The sequence below is a fragment of the Coturnix japonica genome, chromosome 10, assembly GCF_054131305.1.
Source record: "Coturnix japonica strain WE chromosome 10, WE-NBRP24, whole genome shotgun sequence".
In the NCBI taxonomy this organism is placed as follows: Eukaryota; Metazoa; Chordata; class Aves; order Galliformes; family Phasianidae; genus Coturnix; species Coturnix japonica.
The window spans coordinates 4,392,610-4,408,269 of NC_140672.1; the positions used below are offsets into that span (position 1 = coordinate 4,392,610).

Below are 15,660 nucleotides of genomic sequence, written 5' to 3' on the forward strand. Positions count from 1 at the left end.
TCTCATTGCTTTAAACTCAAGCAAAGATAAACTTGCTGCCTTAACTCGGTGCCTGGGAGCTTCATGCTGACCCCATCTGTTGGTAAAACATGGTGGTTCGTGCTTAGGGGGGCTGTGATGAAGCTTGGGGGGGGGGAGGTCTGTGCATGGTTGGGAGATGAATGAGGTTGTGTGAAGCAATGAGGATGAAACTGGATGGGAGAGGACGGGGGTCAAGAGATCAATGGGAGTTAAGGAAATCAATGGGAGTGTTAAGGAAAGTTGGGTAGGGACGATGGGCCCCTGGGGGATGGGGAGCTGTGCAGAGAGAGGCTGTGAAATCGGCATTAGGACTGACTATTTCTCAGCCCCAAATGGCAGTAAGGAGGCATTGCTGCAAGGTCTGGAAATGGAGCAGTGCCAGGATGCAGATGGGAAGTGAAGTGTCAGTGCTGGAGGCTGTAACAAGGAGAAAGAGCAACGTGGTGGGATAGTGATACGGGAGGTGTCATGGCAAAGGGACTAATGCAAAGGAGAGGGGTTACAGAGCAAAAAGGGGAGCACTCCCCCATCTCTGAACATCTCAGATTGCAGGGAATGTTCCACAAGGGGAGTATCTCCAACCAGACATCTTTCTCCAGCCCTTCAATGGGGTCTGAGAGGTGCATCCAGGCTTCAGCCCTTCTGGTTGCTCAGCTGAATTGCTCTGTGCTCCCAAAGCTGATGGGGTCCTTTCACCAAGTCCTCAATCAGGGCTGTGACCCAACAGTTCCCATACACCAGTGTCACCCTCGCCTACAAAAAGGGCAAGAAGGATGTGGGAAACTACAGGGCAGTCAGCCTCGCTTCTGTCCCTAGAAAGGTGATGGAACAGCTTGTTTTGGATGCCATCTCCATGCAATTGAAGGTCATCAGGAATAGTCAGCATGGATTCACCAAGGGCGAATTGAGCTCAATCAACCTGGATGCCTTCTAGGATGGCATCACAGTGGATGAGCAGCGTGCCCTGGTGGCCAAGAAGGCCAAAGAGATCCAGGGGTGCATTAAAAAGAATGGGGCTGGCAGGGCAAGGGAGGTGATCTGTACCCTTACTCTGCCCTGGTCAGGACTCACCTGGAGCATCATATCCAGTTCTGGGCTCCCAGGATAAAACAGACAGGGATCTCCCAGAAAGAATCCAATGGAGGGCCAATGATAAAGGACCTGGAGCATCTCTTCTACGAGGAAAGGGACTGTTCAGCCCTAAAAAGAAGGCTGAGAGGGGATCTCATTGGTGTCTAAAATGATCTCCAAAGGTCCCTTCCAGCCCCTGCAATTCTGTGATTCCTTGGCTTCATGTTGGGATGCTCCTGTTGTTTTGTTCCCCTTTAAATGGTCTCTTGTCCCATTGAGTGACCTTCAGCATTGGATGTCCCTCAGTGCTGCCCCTTGTTACCCTGGAGGCAAGCTGATCCTTGGGGACACTGGAGTATCCTGTGTCCCTTGTCCCTTGGTGACACCAGGGTGGGTCCCTGGGGACATGACAGGGGATCCTTGTTCCCCTGGAGACACCACAGCTGGTCCTTGGGGACATCAGAGTGGATCCTTGGGGCACAGTTGTGTCCCTTGTCCCCTTTAGGGACACCAGGGGATCCTTGGGAACATGGAGGTGTCACTTGTCCTCATAGGGACATCAGAGCTGATTCTTGGGGACACTGGGGTATCCTGTGTTCTTTGTCTCTTGGTGACACCAGGGTGGGTCCATGGGGAAGTGGAAGTGAGTTCCTTGTCCCCCTGGAGACACCACAGCTGGTCCTTGGGGGCATCAGAGTGGATCCTTGGGGACATGGAGGTGTCACTTGTCCTCATAGGGACACCAGAGCTGATCCTTGGGGACACTGCGGTACCCTGTGTCCCTTGTCCCTTGGTGACACCAGGGTGGGTTCCTTGTCCCACTGGAGACATCACAGCTGGTCCTTGGGGGCATCAGAGTTGTGTCCTGTCACGGTTTAAACGAAAATCTACCTGCATCCGTGACAGGGGGGGGCTGCGGATCCCACAGGGCCGCTAGGCCGAAAGGAAGAGTTAATTAGGAAAGGAAAAAAGCAGCAACGATCTAAGGAGGCACACTTATTTACTAAATACTATATTGAAATACAGGATAACACAATATAATATAATATAATTGAAATTAAGCTAACAAATCAAGCAAAATAGGAGAGAGAATGAGTCCCAAAACCGAGAGGCCTACTGTAAACTCTAGGTGAAACGGCTAAGGCTCCCACACACTCTCCTGAACGCCAGAACTCGAAATACGTCAGTCCAGCCTGGGAGAGAGATAATATAGTGTCCAGGTCCCATGACTTAGCTCTGACCGTGATGTTCTCTGGGATATGCAGACTTCTTCTGTAAGTTGCACATTCAGTAAAATTATTCATGCTTTATATGATGTTATGATGTGGAATACTGATAGCAAAATTACAAAATTATTAAACCATGACATTCCACCCCTTATTCTACATCATTACATTAAGCTTAATACATACACACACACTCAAATGTATAGTTGTGAGTAATCAGCAACCTTATTTTCTTAACAGTTTATATCTAATCCATGCAAATCCCAAGGTGAGAACAAAAATTCATAACCTAACTCACTATTATTTATTAATTTTGAGAAAAATGGCAAAACTGCTAGAAAAAGGAAAACATAACAGCGGTGGAGGGGAAAGGCAGCACTAGTAGGGCGTCCCCCACATCAAGGTGCACTCATCCTTTCCCAGCCGCCACAGCAGATTCCTTTTGAATTATACTTCTTTCCATGTGTGCTCTACACATGCATGGCCAGTGCACGATATAGAACCCAGATGAAAAACTTGCTTAGAAAAAGCCTAGTTAAGGTATACAGAAAAAGTGTTTCCTTAACATTAATCCACTCTATCTTAAGTCCTGTACCTAATTGGACATTCATCAAATATCTCTGAGGCTCTACTTATATATATAAGAAATTATTGGCTGCACTCCCCCAACATCAAATTCCCTTGTGGTACACATTGGACATTCCCATTTTTGTCCATCACCCACCAAGTGCACCCATGTCCCTGGGCAAAAACAGTACCCTGGAGAGGTTTGCCCTTTCCAGACGCTGGAAGGACCCAAACTGCTTTTCCCAATATGCCCTTTATGTGTACTACAGGAACCTTATCTCCCTCTACGGTACGTAGGGAGCTGGATTGATTAGAACCATTACGATTACTAGATCCTCGAGTGTTGACCAACCAGGTGGCTTCTGCTAAATGGTTCTCCCAGTTTTTGTACGTTCCACCACCCATTGCTTTCAACATAGTTTTCAACAACCCATTGAATCGTTCAATCTTACCAGATGCTGGTGCATGATAGGGAATATGATAAATCCACTCAATGCCATGATTTTTGGCCCAAGTGATTACAAGAGAATTTTTGAAATGAGTCCCATTATAAGATTCAATTCTTTCTGGAGTGCCATGCCGCCACAGGATTTGCTTTTCCAACCCTAATATGGTGTTTTGGGTGGTAGCATGGGGTACTGAGTATGTTTCGAGCCACCCAGTGGTTGCCTCCACCATGGTGAGTACATAACACTTACCATTGTGAGATCGTGGCAAGGTGATATAATCAATCTGCCATGCCTCTCCATATTTATACTTTTGCCATTGCCCTTCCCCCCAAAAAGGTTTCATCCTCTTGGCTTGTTTAATTATGACGCATGTTTCACAGTCATAAATAACCTGAGCAATAGCTTCCATAGTTAAGTCTACCCTTCGGTCTCTGACCCACTTATATGTTGCATTCCTTTCTTGTTGACCTGAAGTCTCATGGGCCCACCGAGCTAGGAATAATTCACCCTTGTTCTGCCAGTCCAAGTCTATTTGAGCTACCTCAATTTTGGCAGCTCAATCAACCTGATGGTTATTTTTATGTTCTTCAGTAGCCTTACTTTTAGGCACATGAGCATCTACATGGTGCACCTTTACAACAATGTTCCTTATTCAAGCAGCAATGTCTTTCCATAGTTCAGCAGCCCAAATAGGTTTACCCCTTCATTGCCAATTGTCATCTTCCCACTGCTGCAACCATCCCCATAAGGCATTTGCCACCATCAATGAATCAGTATAAAGATGAAGCATTGGCCACCTCTCCCGTTCAGCTACATCTAAAGCCAGCTGAACAGCCTTTACCTCTGCGAATTGGCTTGATTCTCCTGTACCTTCAGTGGCCTCTGCAACTTGTCGTGTGGGGCTCCATACAGCAGCTTTCTATCTGCAATGTTTCCCTACAATACGACACGATCCGTCTGTGAATAGGGCAAATTTCTTTTCATTTTCTGGTAGCTCATTGTATGGTGGTGCCTCTTTAGCATGTGATACCTCTTCTGTAGGTGATGTTTCAATTTTTTTACCCTCAAGCCAGTCCATGATCACTTCTAGGATTCCAGGACAGCTGAGTTTTCCCATTCGAGCTCGTTGTGTAATTAATGAAGTGGCATCAGTAGCATGATGGGTGGAAGGAACCTGTCCTTTAAACATCCGGTTTATTTCTGGCAAGCGAGGTACTAGAAGAAGCTGAACCTCTGTCCCAACTACTTCAGAAGCAGCCTGAACCCCCTCATACACGGCTAAGATCTCCTTCTCAGTTGGAGTGTAGTGCTCCTCAGACCCTTTATATGCTCGACTCTAAAATGCGAGGGGTCAGCCTCGGGTCTCTCCTGAGGCTCTTTGCCACAAAATCCAAGTGGGACCTTTCTCTCCAGCAGCAGTGTAGAGGATGTTCTTCTCATCCTGTCCCATCCGTACTGGCCCCAAGGCCACGGCACGGGCTATTTCTTGTTTTATCTGCTCAAAAGCCTGCTGCTGCTCAGGCCCCCATGAGAAATTGTTCTTCTTCTGTGTCACCTGATAGAGGGGGCTCACTATGTGGCTGTAGTTTGGGACATGCATTCTCCAAAAGCCCACTACTCCCAGAAGATTGGGTCTCTGGTCTTGTTGGTGGGCGGAGACATAGCAGTGATTTTGTCAATCACATCTGCTGGGATGTGACGATGTCCATCCTGCCACTTTATACCTAAGAACTGGTTTTCCTGGGCAGGCCCCTTCACTTTGCTGCGCTTAATGGCAAAACCAGCTTGCAAAAGAATTTGGATTATCTGTTTTCCTTTCTTGAAAACCTCTGCTGCTGTATGGCCCCACACGACAATATCATCAATATACTGCAAGTGTTCGGGAGCATTACCCTGTTACAAAACAGCTTGGATCAACCCATGGCAAATGGTTGGGCTGTGCTTCCACCCTTGGGGAAAACGGTTCCAGGTATACTGAACTCCTCTCCAGGTAAAAGCAAACTGTGGCCTACATTTTGCAGCCACTGGGATCATAGTATCATAGTCTCGTGCGAGTTGGAAGGGACCTGAGAGATCATCGAGTCCAACCCCCGGGATCTGAGCCCCCTGTGTAGCAGAGCGGCACTTCTACCACTTGCACCACAGGAGATTCGAACCCGGGCCTCCGGTGTTACAACGTGGATTCCTACCACTGCGCCACCGGGGCACGCACACCGGGCACACTAGGGATGGAAAAGAAGGCATTAGCAATGTCAATGGTGGCATACCACCTAGCTTCTTTTGACTCCAGTTCATACTGGAGTTCTAGCATGTCTGGCACAGCAGCACTCAATGGAGGTGTGACTTCATTCAGGCCGCGGTAATCCACTGTCAGCCTCCATTCTCCACGGGCTTTACACACTGGCCATATGGGGCTGTTAAAAGGCGAGTGAGTTTTGCTAATCAATCTGTGATTCTCTAACTGGCAAATTAGCTTGTGAATGGGAAGCAATGTGTCCCTATTGGTGCAGTTCTGCTGTCGGTGCACCACTTTGGTGGCAATTGGTACCTCTTGGTCTTTTACCTGGAGCAACCCCACAATAGAAGGATCATCTGACAGATCAGGTAAAGCTGACAGCTGCTTAACACCGTTTGTGTTAACAGCAGCTATCCCAAAGGCCCATCGATACCCCTTGGGATCCTTAAAATATCCCATCCTAAGGTAATCGATACCCAAAATACATGGAGCCTCTGGACCAGTCACAATAGGGTGTCTCTGCCAGTTTTTACCCGTGAGGCTTATTTCGGCCTCCAAAATAGTCAATTCTTGGGAACCCCCAGTCACTCCATGGATATATATTGGTTGTGTCCCTTGGTGACTTGAGGTCATTAGGGTGCATTATGCACCAGTGTCCATCAAGGCTTTATATTTCTGTGGTTGAGATGTGCCAGGCCATCTAATCCACACAGCCCAGTATACTCTATTGTCCCTTTCCCCGCCCTGGCAGGGGGCAGGGCCCCTCTATTGGTTACCTTGGTGGCTTGCAGCAACTGGAACTTTCCCCCTTTTGGAAGAGTTCACCTTGGTGGATGTTTTGCATTGTAATTCTTTCACTCGTGCCCGAAGTGCAGAAATGGGTGAATTACACCACTTCTTCATATCCTCCCCATGATTACACAGGAAATACAACAAAACAAAATGCATGGTCTTATTGTTCTCATTTGCTTGAATACGAGGACTTCCCTTTTTTATGGTTGAGATTTTCGATGATATGGATCAGGAGGAACTCATGTTGTTTAACTTTCTCAATAGGCGATCGTGGGAATCCTGGTCTCAATCATCTGGTACCACCGTGGATTCATCTACATCAGGCAAGTTAGCCAATTTATCAATAATATCACTTTGTGTTCCCTCCACTTTGTCTAACCTTTCAATTATCTTGACAATGGCTGAAGTATAAAGATTAACTTCTGTAGCGCTTATAAATAATTCAAGCTCATGAAGTCTACCAATCAGTTCATTCACAAGGTTTCCCCTTTCCTCTTTGTCATATACTAATGCAAGTACACTGGCATGTTTTTCTGGAGCAGCCCTTGTAAAGTCACGCCACATTTGTCATGGAACACGGACTGTCTCAGGATCATGTAATTGGTTTGGGTCATTACAGATGAAGTGGGGGCTGTATAGCATTTCCACCAGAGCATTTTCTCTCAAAAATTGGATACCTTTCTCTATATGAGTCCATTTCTTTTTCTCAGGCTCCAAGTCCCGTTTAAAAAGGAATCTATCTTTTTCCGCTATCAACATCTGCTTTCAGAGGGTGTAGGACTGATCTCGGCATGTGCCAATACCTCTGTCTACACGTGAGACCCTGGAAATGCCACCCAGTTCACAAGCTTAATTGCCATCGAGCCCCTTAGGGACACCAAGGGATCCTTGGGGACATCAGAGTGGATCCTTGGGGAAATGAAGATGTGTCCCTTGTTAGGGTTAGGGTTGGGGTTAGGGTTATGGTTATGGTTATGGTTATGGTTAGGATTAGGGTTAGTGTTAGGGTTAGGGTTAGGGTTAGGGTTAGGGTTAGGGTTAGGGTTAGGGTTAGGGTTAGGGTTAGGGTTAGGGTTAGGGATAGGGATAGGGTTAGGGTTAGGGGGGATGTTCAGTGTGTACTGCAAGGGCATTTGATGCTAGGGCAGTGCAGTCGGTAACTCTGTGTATATGTAACTCTGTGTATATATTTGTATAGAGACCAGTGTGCATATTCTGTTTTGCTTATAGTTTATTTGCATGTAGATGTTTATATGAAGTATGATGTTGTGATGTAGAATAGCAAGAGCAAATATTACTAAGCCATGACAGTCTTTATCCCTTGCCTCAAACACTTCCATCTATATGGTTTTGCTCCTAACAAGGCAAGGGGTTTTCGAAGAGTCCTCACTCTTTCACGTTGTTCCTTTGCTTTTCTTCAAGGAGGTGGCATACAGGAATGACACAAATGCATCTCAATGACCCAAATGAGACTCAGCAGCTGTTTTGCAGCCGCCAGTGGAGCTCTGACTGTTCTGGGCACCCCATGCCATGATCTGATGGTGGGGGACTCCTCGGGCAGGCTGGACTCAGCCAGAAAATGCTGCTCTGGGTGTCCAGGCTTGGCTGAGTGAGGACAAAACTGCCTGGCCCCAAACAAGGCAGAGGAGCCACAATGCCATGTGAGGTATCTTTATGGCTGTCTGTACACTGCACAGCAGGCCCGGCTGCTCCTGCCTCTCCCCTCCATGGGAGCTGGGGGGCTGTGACATGGCACAAATGACTGCAGGCAGAAGGATATGGCAAAGGGAACACAAAGCATTTAATGACAAATCATAGAAAACAATGAGTAACAGAAACAACACTATTCCTAAAATTGCCATCGCACAACAACTGAGTGCCCAGACAGTGTCCCATCCCACTGCAATGATGGCTTTGGAGGATGGCTCTTTTCTGGAGGGGAGGGATGGGGCTGCTGCTGGTGCCCGTGGAATGCTGCTGCTGCTGCCTGGTGCTGCGGGGCCGGCGAGGAGCTCAGGGTTACAGGTAGCCGTACATGTCAGCTATGGCCATGTCTACCTCCCGCTGCACCAGGAACTGCACGGGGCCGATCTTCATCTGCTGGGCCGCCCGCTGCCGCTCCTCCTGGGCCAGCCTCTTCATGCTCTCCCGCTCGAGCCGCTGCTCGGCTGTGATGGGCAGCGACTCTTCCAGCACTCTGGGTACCGCACGGCCACCCACCCGGGGCCCCACGCAGGGCACAAAGTCCACGGGGCGCTGTGGCCGAGGCTGCTGCTGGTGCAGCTGTGGCAGTGGGTCCCTCTGCAGGAATGAGCTCCTCCGTGGTGATGGGCGCAGGCAGCTCTGCACTGTCATCTTGGCTGCATCCTCCTTTCGCGCCGTGCTGCCTGGAGGTGCCGGCACTGCCTTGTCTGGGCCTGTGTCTTGGGGCTGGAGGGCAGCAGGGCCGGCACTGGGTGTGGGTTGGGGCTGCACAGAGGGTGGCTGGCGCACCGGCCCCACCGCAGTCACTCTCTGCCCCAGCGGGTGCACGGCCTGGATGGATTCACGCAGGTGCACATGCAGCTCGCTGGCAGTGCCCTTTTGCCCGCTGCTGCTGCCTCCTGTGCTGGTCCCAGGCAGCTTCACTCGAGGAGGGCGTTTGCAGCCTTTTCTTTCTTTCCTTTCCTTGCACGGCAGCAGCTTCCTTTTCTTGGTTGGAGCGCTGCTGGTGGGCTGCTCCTTCTGGGAACTCTCCCCTTTCTCGGGGGTGCCAGCAGGCGCAGGGTGTTTGGCCCGCTTGGTGCTGCCCCTCTTTTTCTTATCTGCCACGCAGCAGATAGTAGAGCCTGGTGACGGTGGCAAGGGAGCATGAAGCACCTGGGGCTGCCTTGGCTGCACCTCCTTGATGGGCTGTGTGGGTTGGGCTGAGGGAGGTGTGGTGACAGCCAGTGTGGTTGGCAGCGGACTGAGCTGGGCACTCGCTGGTGGCACGACAGACTGCAACTGTGACAACCCACACTGCAGCTCAGACAGGAACCCAGGGGATGGTGGAAGCCCCCAGAAGGGGTCGCTGGGGATCCTGCTGGCAGCCTGTGCCTCCATGCTGAGCTCTGTGCTTTCCCAGGGGTTGTCAGGGAGCTCAGCGATGAAATGTCCTGGGGCAGGGCTGCTGGGCTTCTTGTGGGGGAACTCAGCAGCTCTTGCCACATCTGAAAATGCAGGATGATCACCGTTTGGGGGACTTCTCACACACACTCTGTGCAAACACACACCTGTGGGTTCTGCAGCTCCCAAACTCACCATTGATCCAAGAGAGCAAACCCGGATTGCCCGTGATGTCCTCCAGCACATCCGAGCTTGTCACCACTGCTGGGAAAAGCAAGAAAATGCCAAAGGCTCAATGCCAGCTCTCCCATATCATGTTCAACCTGTACCAAGAGATCTCTGGTGGACGTTGGGTTCCCATTACAGATCAAGACGGCAAAGGTAACTGTCAAGCCCAGGGATTAAGACCCCAAGAACACACTGTGAGAACAGTCCCAGGGGGATTCGAACCCGGGCCCTCGTGTTGCAAAGCGGCATTCCTACCACTGCGCCACCGGGGCACACAGGACATCCCCTGCAGCACTGCCCCCGCCCAGAAGTAACAGTCAAATCCCTCCACACTTCATGACAGAGGGCTGAGGACACTCACTTTTGCCTGGCAGTAAGGACGGGCCATCCCTATCACGTCCCTCTGGGCTCTGAAAGGCGACGCTGGATCTCTGGCAGCCTGCTGGCTGCTTCTGAAGAGAGAAAGGAAGAAACATTGGAGGGAACGTGCAGCCACAGTTTGCAGAGAGGTTCTAGATGGTGCCAGAGATGGGATATCAGAGTGCTGAGACATTATTTATCACTAAGGGAAAACAGCCTGAGCCACGTTCCTGCCATTAGCCCAGGCTGTCAGCAGTGAGCACAGAACCCCACCGCTTATTGAGGGCACAAAGGACCAGTAGGGCTCCTCCCACTCCGTCCCTTCCCTTAAAAGTGAGACAAAGGAAGAAGAACCAAACAAAGAAACCCAGCCATACCTTTCCACTCACAGAGCAGAAATAGAAATAGCAGTCATCTCCTGGCTGAGACATGGCTGGTGAAATCTCAGAGGAAGCTGAAGCTCCCGGGGATCTCTCCACAGGAATGTGCCCCGCTCTTGGAAAGAGCTGGCTTCACTCTTCCTAAGACTGCCTCGAACCCCAAAAATCTCCTTTTGGACAGGAACCTTGCAGAAAGTTGCGACAAGTGAAAAACTGTCAGGAAGAAGCATTTTCCCAGCTTTCTTCTGCACCCAGCCATCTGTGGGGCAGTGAGGCACAAGTTGCTCTCGGGGAAGGCCTCGCTCTCCTTCCTTTGTCATGTCTGACATGAAGCTGGGGTCCCGGCAGCAGTTTTCCAGGGGAGGAATGACATTTCATCATCCTCACCGTAACACGGGATGGAATCTCAACAAGAACCCATTTCTGCAAACAGCCGTGCTGAGGGGCACCGCTGGAGCTGGGAACTCCTCCCCAGCACAGCTTTTCTGCTGAGACACCTCCCGGCAGCCACCCAGCACCAAACCCAGCTCACCTGCTGGGCCTGCTCAGCCCAAGCTGTGACCAGATCACGCACACGCCACACTGCTGCTTCAGATGGGCTCTCACAGGGTGATCAGCTCCAAGGAGGGCCCACAGCTCAGTCTGCGTGCAGACACCAGAGCACCAGCTCTGCTCACCAGCTGTGGCACAAACACTCCCACCCGGCAACGGTTGTGACCTCAGTGAGTGTCTGCATCACTGCTGTCCCTGCTAGGCTCTTGTACCAGCTGCGTAAGGAAGTTATCTTCCATACAATCTAGAAACCTCTTGGACTGCTACCTCTGCTCTTTATTATATTCCCAGCATATATCAGGGAAGTTGCAGTCTCCCAAGCAAATGAGTGCTGGCTATTGTGTGACTATAGTGAGATGCTCATAGAACGCCTCACCCATCAATTCATCCTGATAAGGTGGTCTATAACAGACCTTCAGCAAGATGTCACCCCTACAGGCCTTCCCCCTGATCCTTACCCACATGCACTCGTCTTTATCATTCTGAAGCCCAAGCTCTATAACATCAAAACTCTAATATAAAAGGCCGCACCACCAACCTTTCTTCCTCATCTATCCCTTCTGAAAAGCTTGTAACCATCCATCACAGCACACTAGTCATGGCAGTGGTACCACCATGGATCAGTAATAGCAACTAGGTCATGGTTTGCCAGATGCACAGTTGCTTCCAGCTCCTCCTGCTTGTTAGCCAAGTTGTATGCACTGGTGTAGACACACTTCAGCTGCGGCATCTGCCTCACTCCCAGCTCAAGCAGCATTCCCCTAGGCTCATCCCTGGTGAGCCCTGTTTTGTCCCCTCCCCCATCATAGCTAGTTTAAAGCTCTTTCGATACGCCCTGCTGTTTTCTGTGCAAGGATTCATTTCCCCCTTTGAGATATGGGGGTTCCATTCATGGATAACAGGCCAGTGGCCAAGTAAACTGCCCTGTGATCAAAGAACCCAAAGTTTCTGGCTCAACACCAGCCTCTGATCCAATTATTCATTGCTTGTGCTTTCCAAGACTGCTCCACGTCCCTCACTGGCCCTGAAGGTATAGAACAAACAATCACTTGAGCTCCCACTCTTTGAACTAAATGGCCTAAACTCCTCAAATCTCTTTTCATAGTTTGTAGGCTTCTCTAAGGAATTTCATCACTGCTCACCTGAACTATGAATAGTGCAAAATAATCAGTGGACCTAAGCAGCTTTGGGAGTTTTCTCGTTATGTCCCTGACCTGATGCCAGGAAGGCAGCAGAATTCCTGATGGCCCAGGTCCAGTCTGCATATGGGGCTCTCTATTTCTCTGAGAAGGGAGATGTTGGGTATTGGGTAGTGTCATGGTTTTGTAATTTTGCTATCAGTATTCCACATCATAACATCATGTAAAGTATGGATACTTCTATTGAATGTGCAGTCCACAGAAGAAGACTACATATACCAGAGAACAACAGGGGTAACAATAAGTCACGGGACCAGGACTCTATATAATCTCGTTTCCAGGCTGGAGTGCCCTCCTTCTTCTCTCGAACTTCTCAGAGGGTGGGAAGCGTTCCAGCCATGTCGCCTAAAGTTCACAGTAGGCCTCTCGGTTTTCGGGGACTCTCTCTCTCTGTTTCGTTCGATTTGTTAGCCTCAATTATATTATATTGTGTTATCTTGTATTTTGATATCATATTTAGTAAAATAAGTTTTTCCTCCTTAGATTGCCACTGTTTTATCCCACTCCCCTTTTTCCCCCTTCTTTCCGGGCCCCGGGGGGGGGGCCCACGGGGTGGTTTCCCCTGTCACGGGCATAGGTAAATCTAAGTAACCCGTGACAGATTTTTGGTGGAGAATGCGGGCATAGAGCTTTTTAGCTTTTAGAACGACTCTCTCTTTGCTCTTAAAGAGCTTCGTTAGGGGAGTGTTATCTTTTCGTAGCTGCTCACTGAGAACATGACCTTGAAATACCAGACAAATTGTCAACATTAAGGGCTGCTGTACATTCTCAGCATTGCTATCTAACTTTTGTGTAGAAAACAAAGGGATTTCTTTCTCCCTTAGAGCAAAGCTAGCTAGCTCTGACTTTTACAGAGCCTGCCAGCTATGAATCCACTCTTCATCCCAGTTGCTCTGTTTAAGGGATTGAAAGCAATTATGATCTTCTTAAAGTATTGGTCAACTATTAACACCATAATTTGGTGTTGTGGAATTGTGCAGGTATATAGCCTAATAATGTGGATACTGATGGAGACACCTGCCTGGTACTTTTATGAGATGTGGTATAGTCAGAATTTTGGCATCTACACCCCAGATGAAATTGTGAATCTTACAAACACTTGCATCCCAGATGGAATTGCGAATCTTACTAATACTTGCATCCCAGATGGAACAGGCAATTTTACAAACACCACCATGTTTAATTCATTGTACAGGCTAAAAAAACCCTTTTTATTTAGGTTCTCAGATTTCCACACGCCTTTCAATAACTGAGATAGGGTTCATACTTGCATCCATGTTATCACTATCAATGAATGCATTTATGTTCCTATGCATTCGTTCTATGCGGAAGTCTCCTCCAGAACCAGAGAATGATGACTGGCAGGGAATATGGAAAGGTTTAGGAAAAGTCTTAGAAGCATGGGGATCCGCAGTGTCATGGGATTTCACTCTTGAACACCTAAGGGACCCTAAGAAATTAAGTGAGTATTTGGGTCAGAGATCTAAGGAGGTAAACCTTATGTGGGGTTTGGCTTATGCATACCGTGCTTTGTATCATACTATTCTGGAGAGAGAGAGTTTCCAATCTGAGATTCAAGCCCAAGTTAATTCTGATCAGTCACAGGAGGCATCAGTAGCAATATCAGTTGCCCCTGTGGAAGGCAAGAAATGGAAACGGGTGTCCATGTGTCTAGAACAAAAAGAAGGAGAAGCAGAGGGGGGGGGCAGCAGAAGACCCAGGTGCCGGGCATGGAGCAGTACCGAAAAAAGCAAAGGCAAAAACCAAGAGGCATGAAGAAGAGACTGATGATGAGGAGGAAATCACCTATTGTCGACCTCTGAAGCTGACTGAAATCCAAGGCTCAAGAAAGGAGTTCACACGATGTCAAGATGAAGGTATCCTTGCTTGGTTGCTTCGCTGCTGGGACAACGGGGCCAACAGCTTGTCTCTAGATGGTAATGAAGCTCGCCAACTAGGAAGCATTGCCCAAGATACAGGTATCGACAGAGGGATTAGCAGATGTTCGGATGGAGCTGCCACTCTCTGGTTGCGGCTGTTAGAAGCCGTGAGAGAAAGGTACCCCTATAAGGATGCTTTGAAGCCTAAATTTGATAGTTGGAATACTGTCCAAAAAGGTATTCAGCGCCTGAGGGAATTGGCCATGGCGAAAATGTTGTACAGCCCTGATCCAAGCGAACTTGACCCTGAGAGAGTGAGGGCCGATCCTGACATGTGGCAGAAAATCACAAGTACAGCACCAGAGAGAATTGCACAGTCATTGGTAACAGGTTCTAAAGGGTTCAAGGACAGATGGCCCCGAGTTGTTGAGCTGATTATAATGCTTCAAACCACCAATCAGCAGCTCCCTCAACTGCATGCCGCAGTTTCTGCCATCTCACGGCTAGAAGACCGAGTAGATGAAATGTGCAAGAAATTGTTTCCATCAACTAATCGTAATGATCCCATAATAGTATCAGAAACAACTGATGAAGGTCAATCCTCGTACGGGCCACCAGGTCTAATGAAGGATCTGATCAAAGTATTCCAGTCCTACTCCTCACCTGCATCATCAAAAGTCTCAGCTGTTAAACGCACACGCTTCCCAGCTCGAGCAAAGAACAACAGTACGATTGCACTGCGTGTTTCCATGTGGCGCTACCTACGTGACTGTGGAGAAGACATGAGGAAGTGGCATGATCAGCCCACTTCTGCACTACGAGCACGGGTGAAAGAACTACTAGACATACCAACCACCAGTGGAGTTGCTCCAGTCATCACAGGTAACCAATAGAGGGGCCCTTCCCTCAGTCAGGGGAGGGAAAGGGATAATAGAGTTTATTGGACTGTGTGGATTCGATGGCCTGGCACATCAGAACCACAGGAATATAAGGCGCTGGTGGATACCGGTGCACAGTGCACACTAATGCCCTCCAGTCATGATGGGATAGAATCAATCCATATTTCTGTGCTGGAGGCTGAAATAAGCCTCACTGGCAAAGACTGGCAAAAACATCCTATTGTGACTGGCCCAGGGGCTCCATGTATACTGGGTATTGATTACCTCAGAAGGGGGCATTTCAAGGATCCTAAGGGGTATCGATGGGCCTTTGGGATAGCTGCTGTAGATATGGACAACATTAAGCAGCTGTCTGTTTTGCCTGGCCTGTCAGAGGACCCGTCTGTTGTGGGGCTGCTACGAGTAAAAGAGCAGCAGGTACCGATTGCTACAAAGACAGTGCACAGATGGCAGTATCGCACCAACAGGGATTCCTTGCTCCCCATTCATGATTTGATTCGCCAGTTGGAGAATCAGGGAGTGATCAGTAAAACTCACTCACTTTTTAACAGTCCCATATGGCCAGTGCGTAAAGCCAGTGGAGAATGGAGGCTGACAGTAGACTACCGTGTCCTGAATGAGGTCACACCCCCATTGAGCGCTGCTGTGCCAGACATGTTGGAACTCCAGTACGAGCTGGAGTCAAAAGCAGCCAAATGGTATGCCACCATTGA

General features: G+C 49.0%; 1 protein-coding gene across 2 annotated transcripts; it reads right to left on the reverse strand.

The window, feature by feature from the left end:
- Positions 1-8,204: 8,204 nt before the first annotated feature.
- Positions 8,205-11,063, reverse strand: LOC146759160 (uncharacterized). 2 transcript variants are annotated; one of them, XM_085510590.1, is made up of 5 exons: positions 10,950-11,063; positions 10,415-10,602; positions 10,039-10,129; positions 9,645-9,710; positions 8,205-9,553 (listed from the first exon to the last, which is right to left on the reverse strand). In XM_085510590.1, exons 2-5 carry the CDS (start codon positions 10,466-10,468, stop codon positions 8,382-8,384), a joined length of 1,383 nt encoding a protein of 460 aa, XP_085366716.1. In that variant the 5' UTR covers positions 10,469-10,602; positions 10,950-11,063; the 3' UTR covers positions 8,205-8,381. The 2 variants fall into 2 exon arrangements, with proteins under 2 accessions (XP_085366716.1, XP_085366715.1); XM_085510589.1 differs by having other exon boundaries at positions 10,415-11,063.
- Between the last annotated feature and the right edge of the window lie 4,597 nt (positions 11,064-15,660).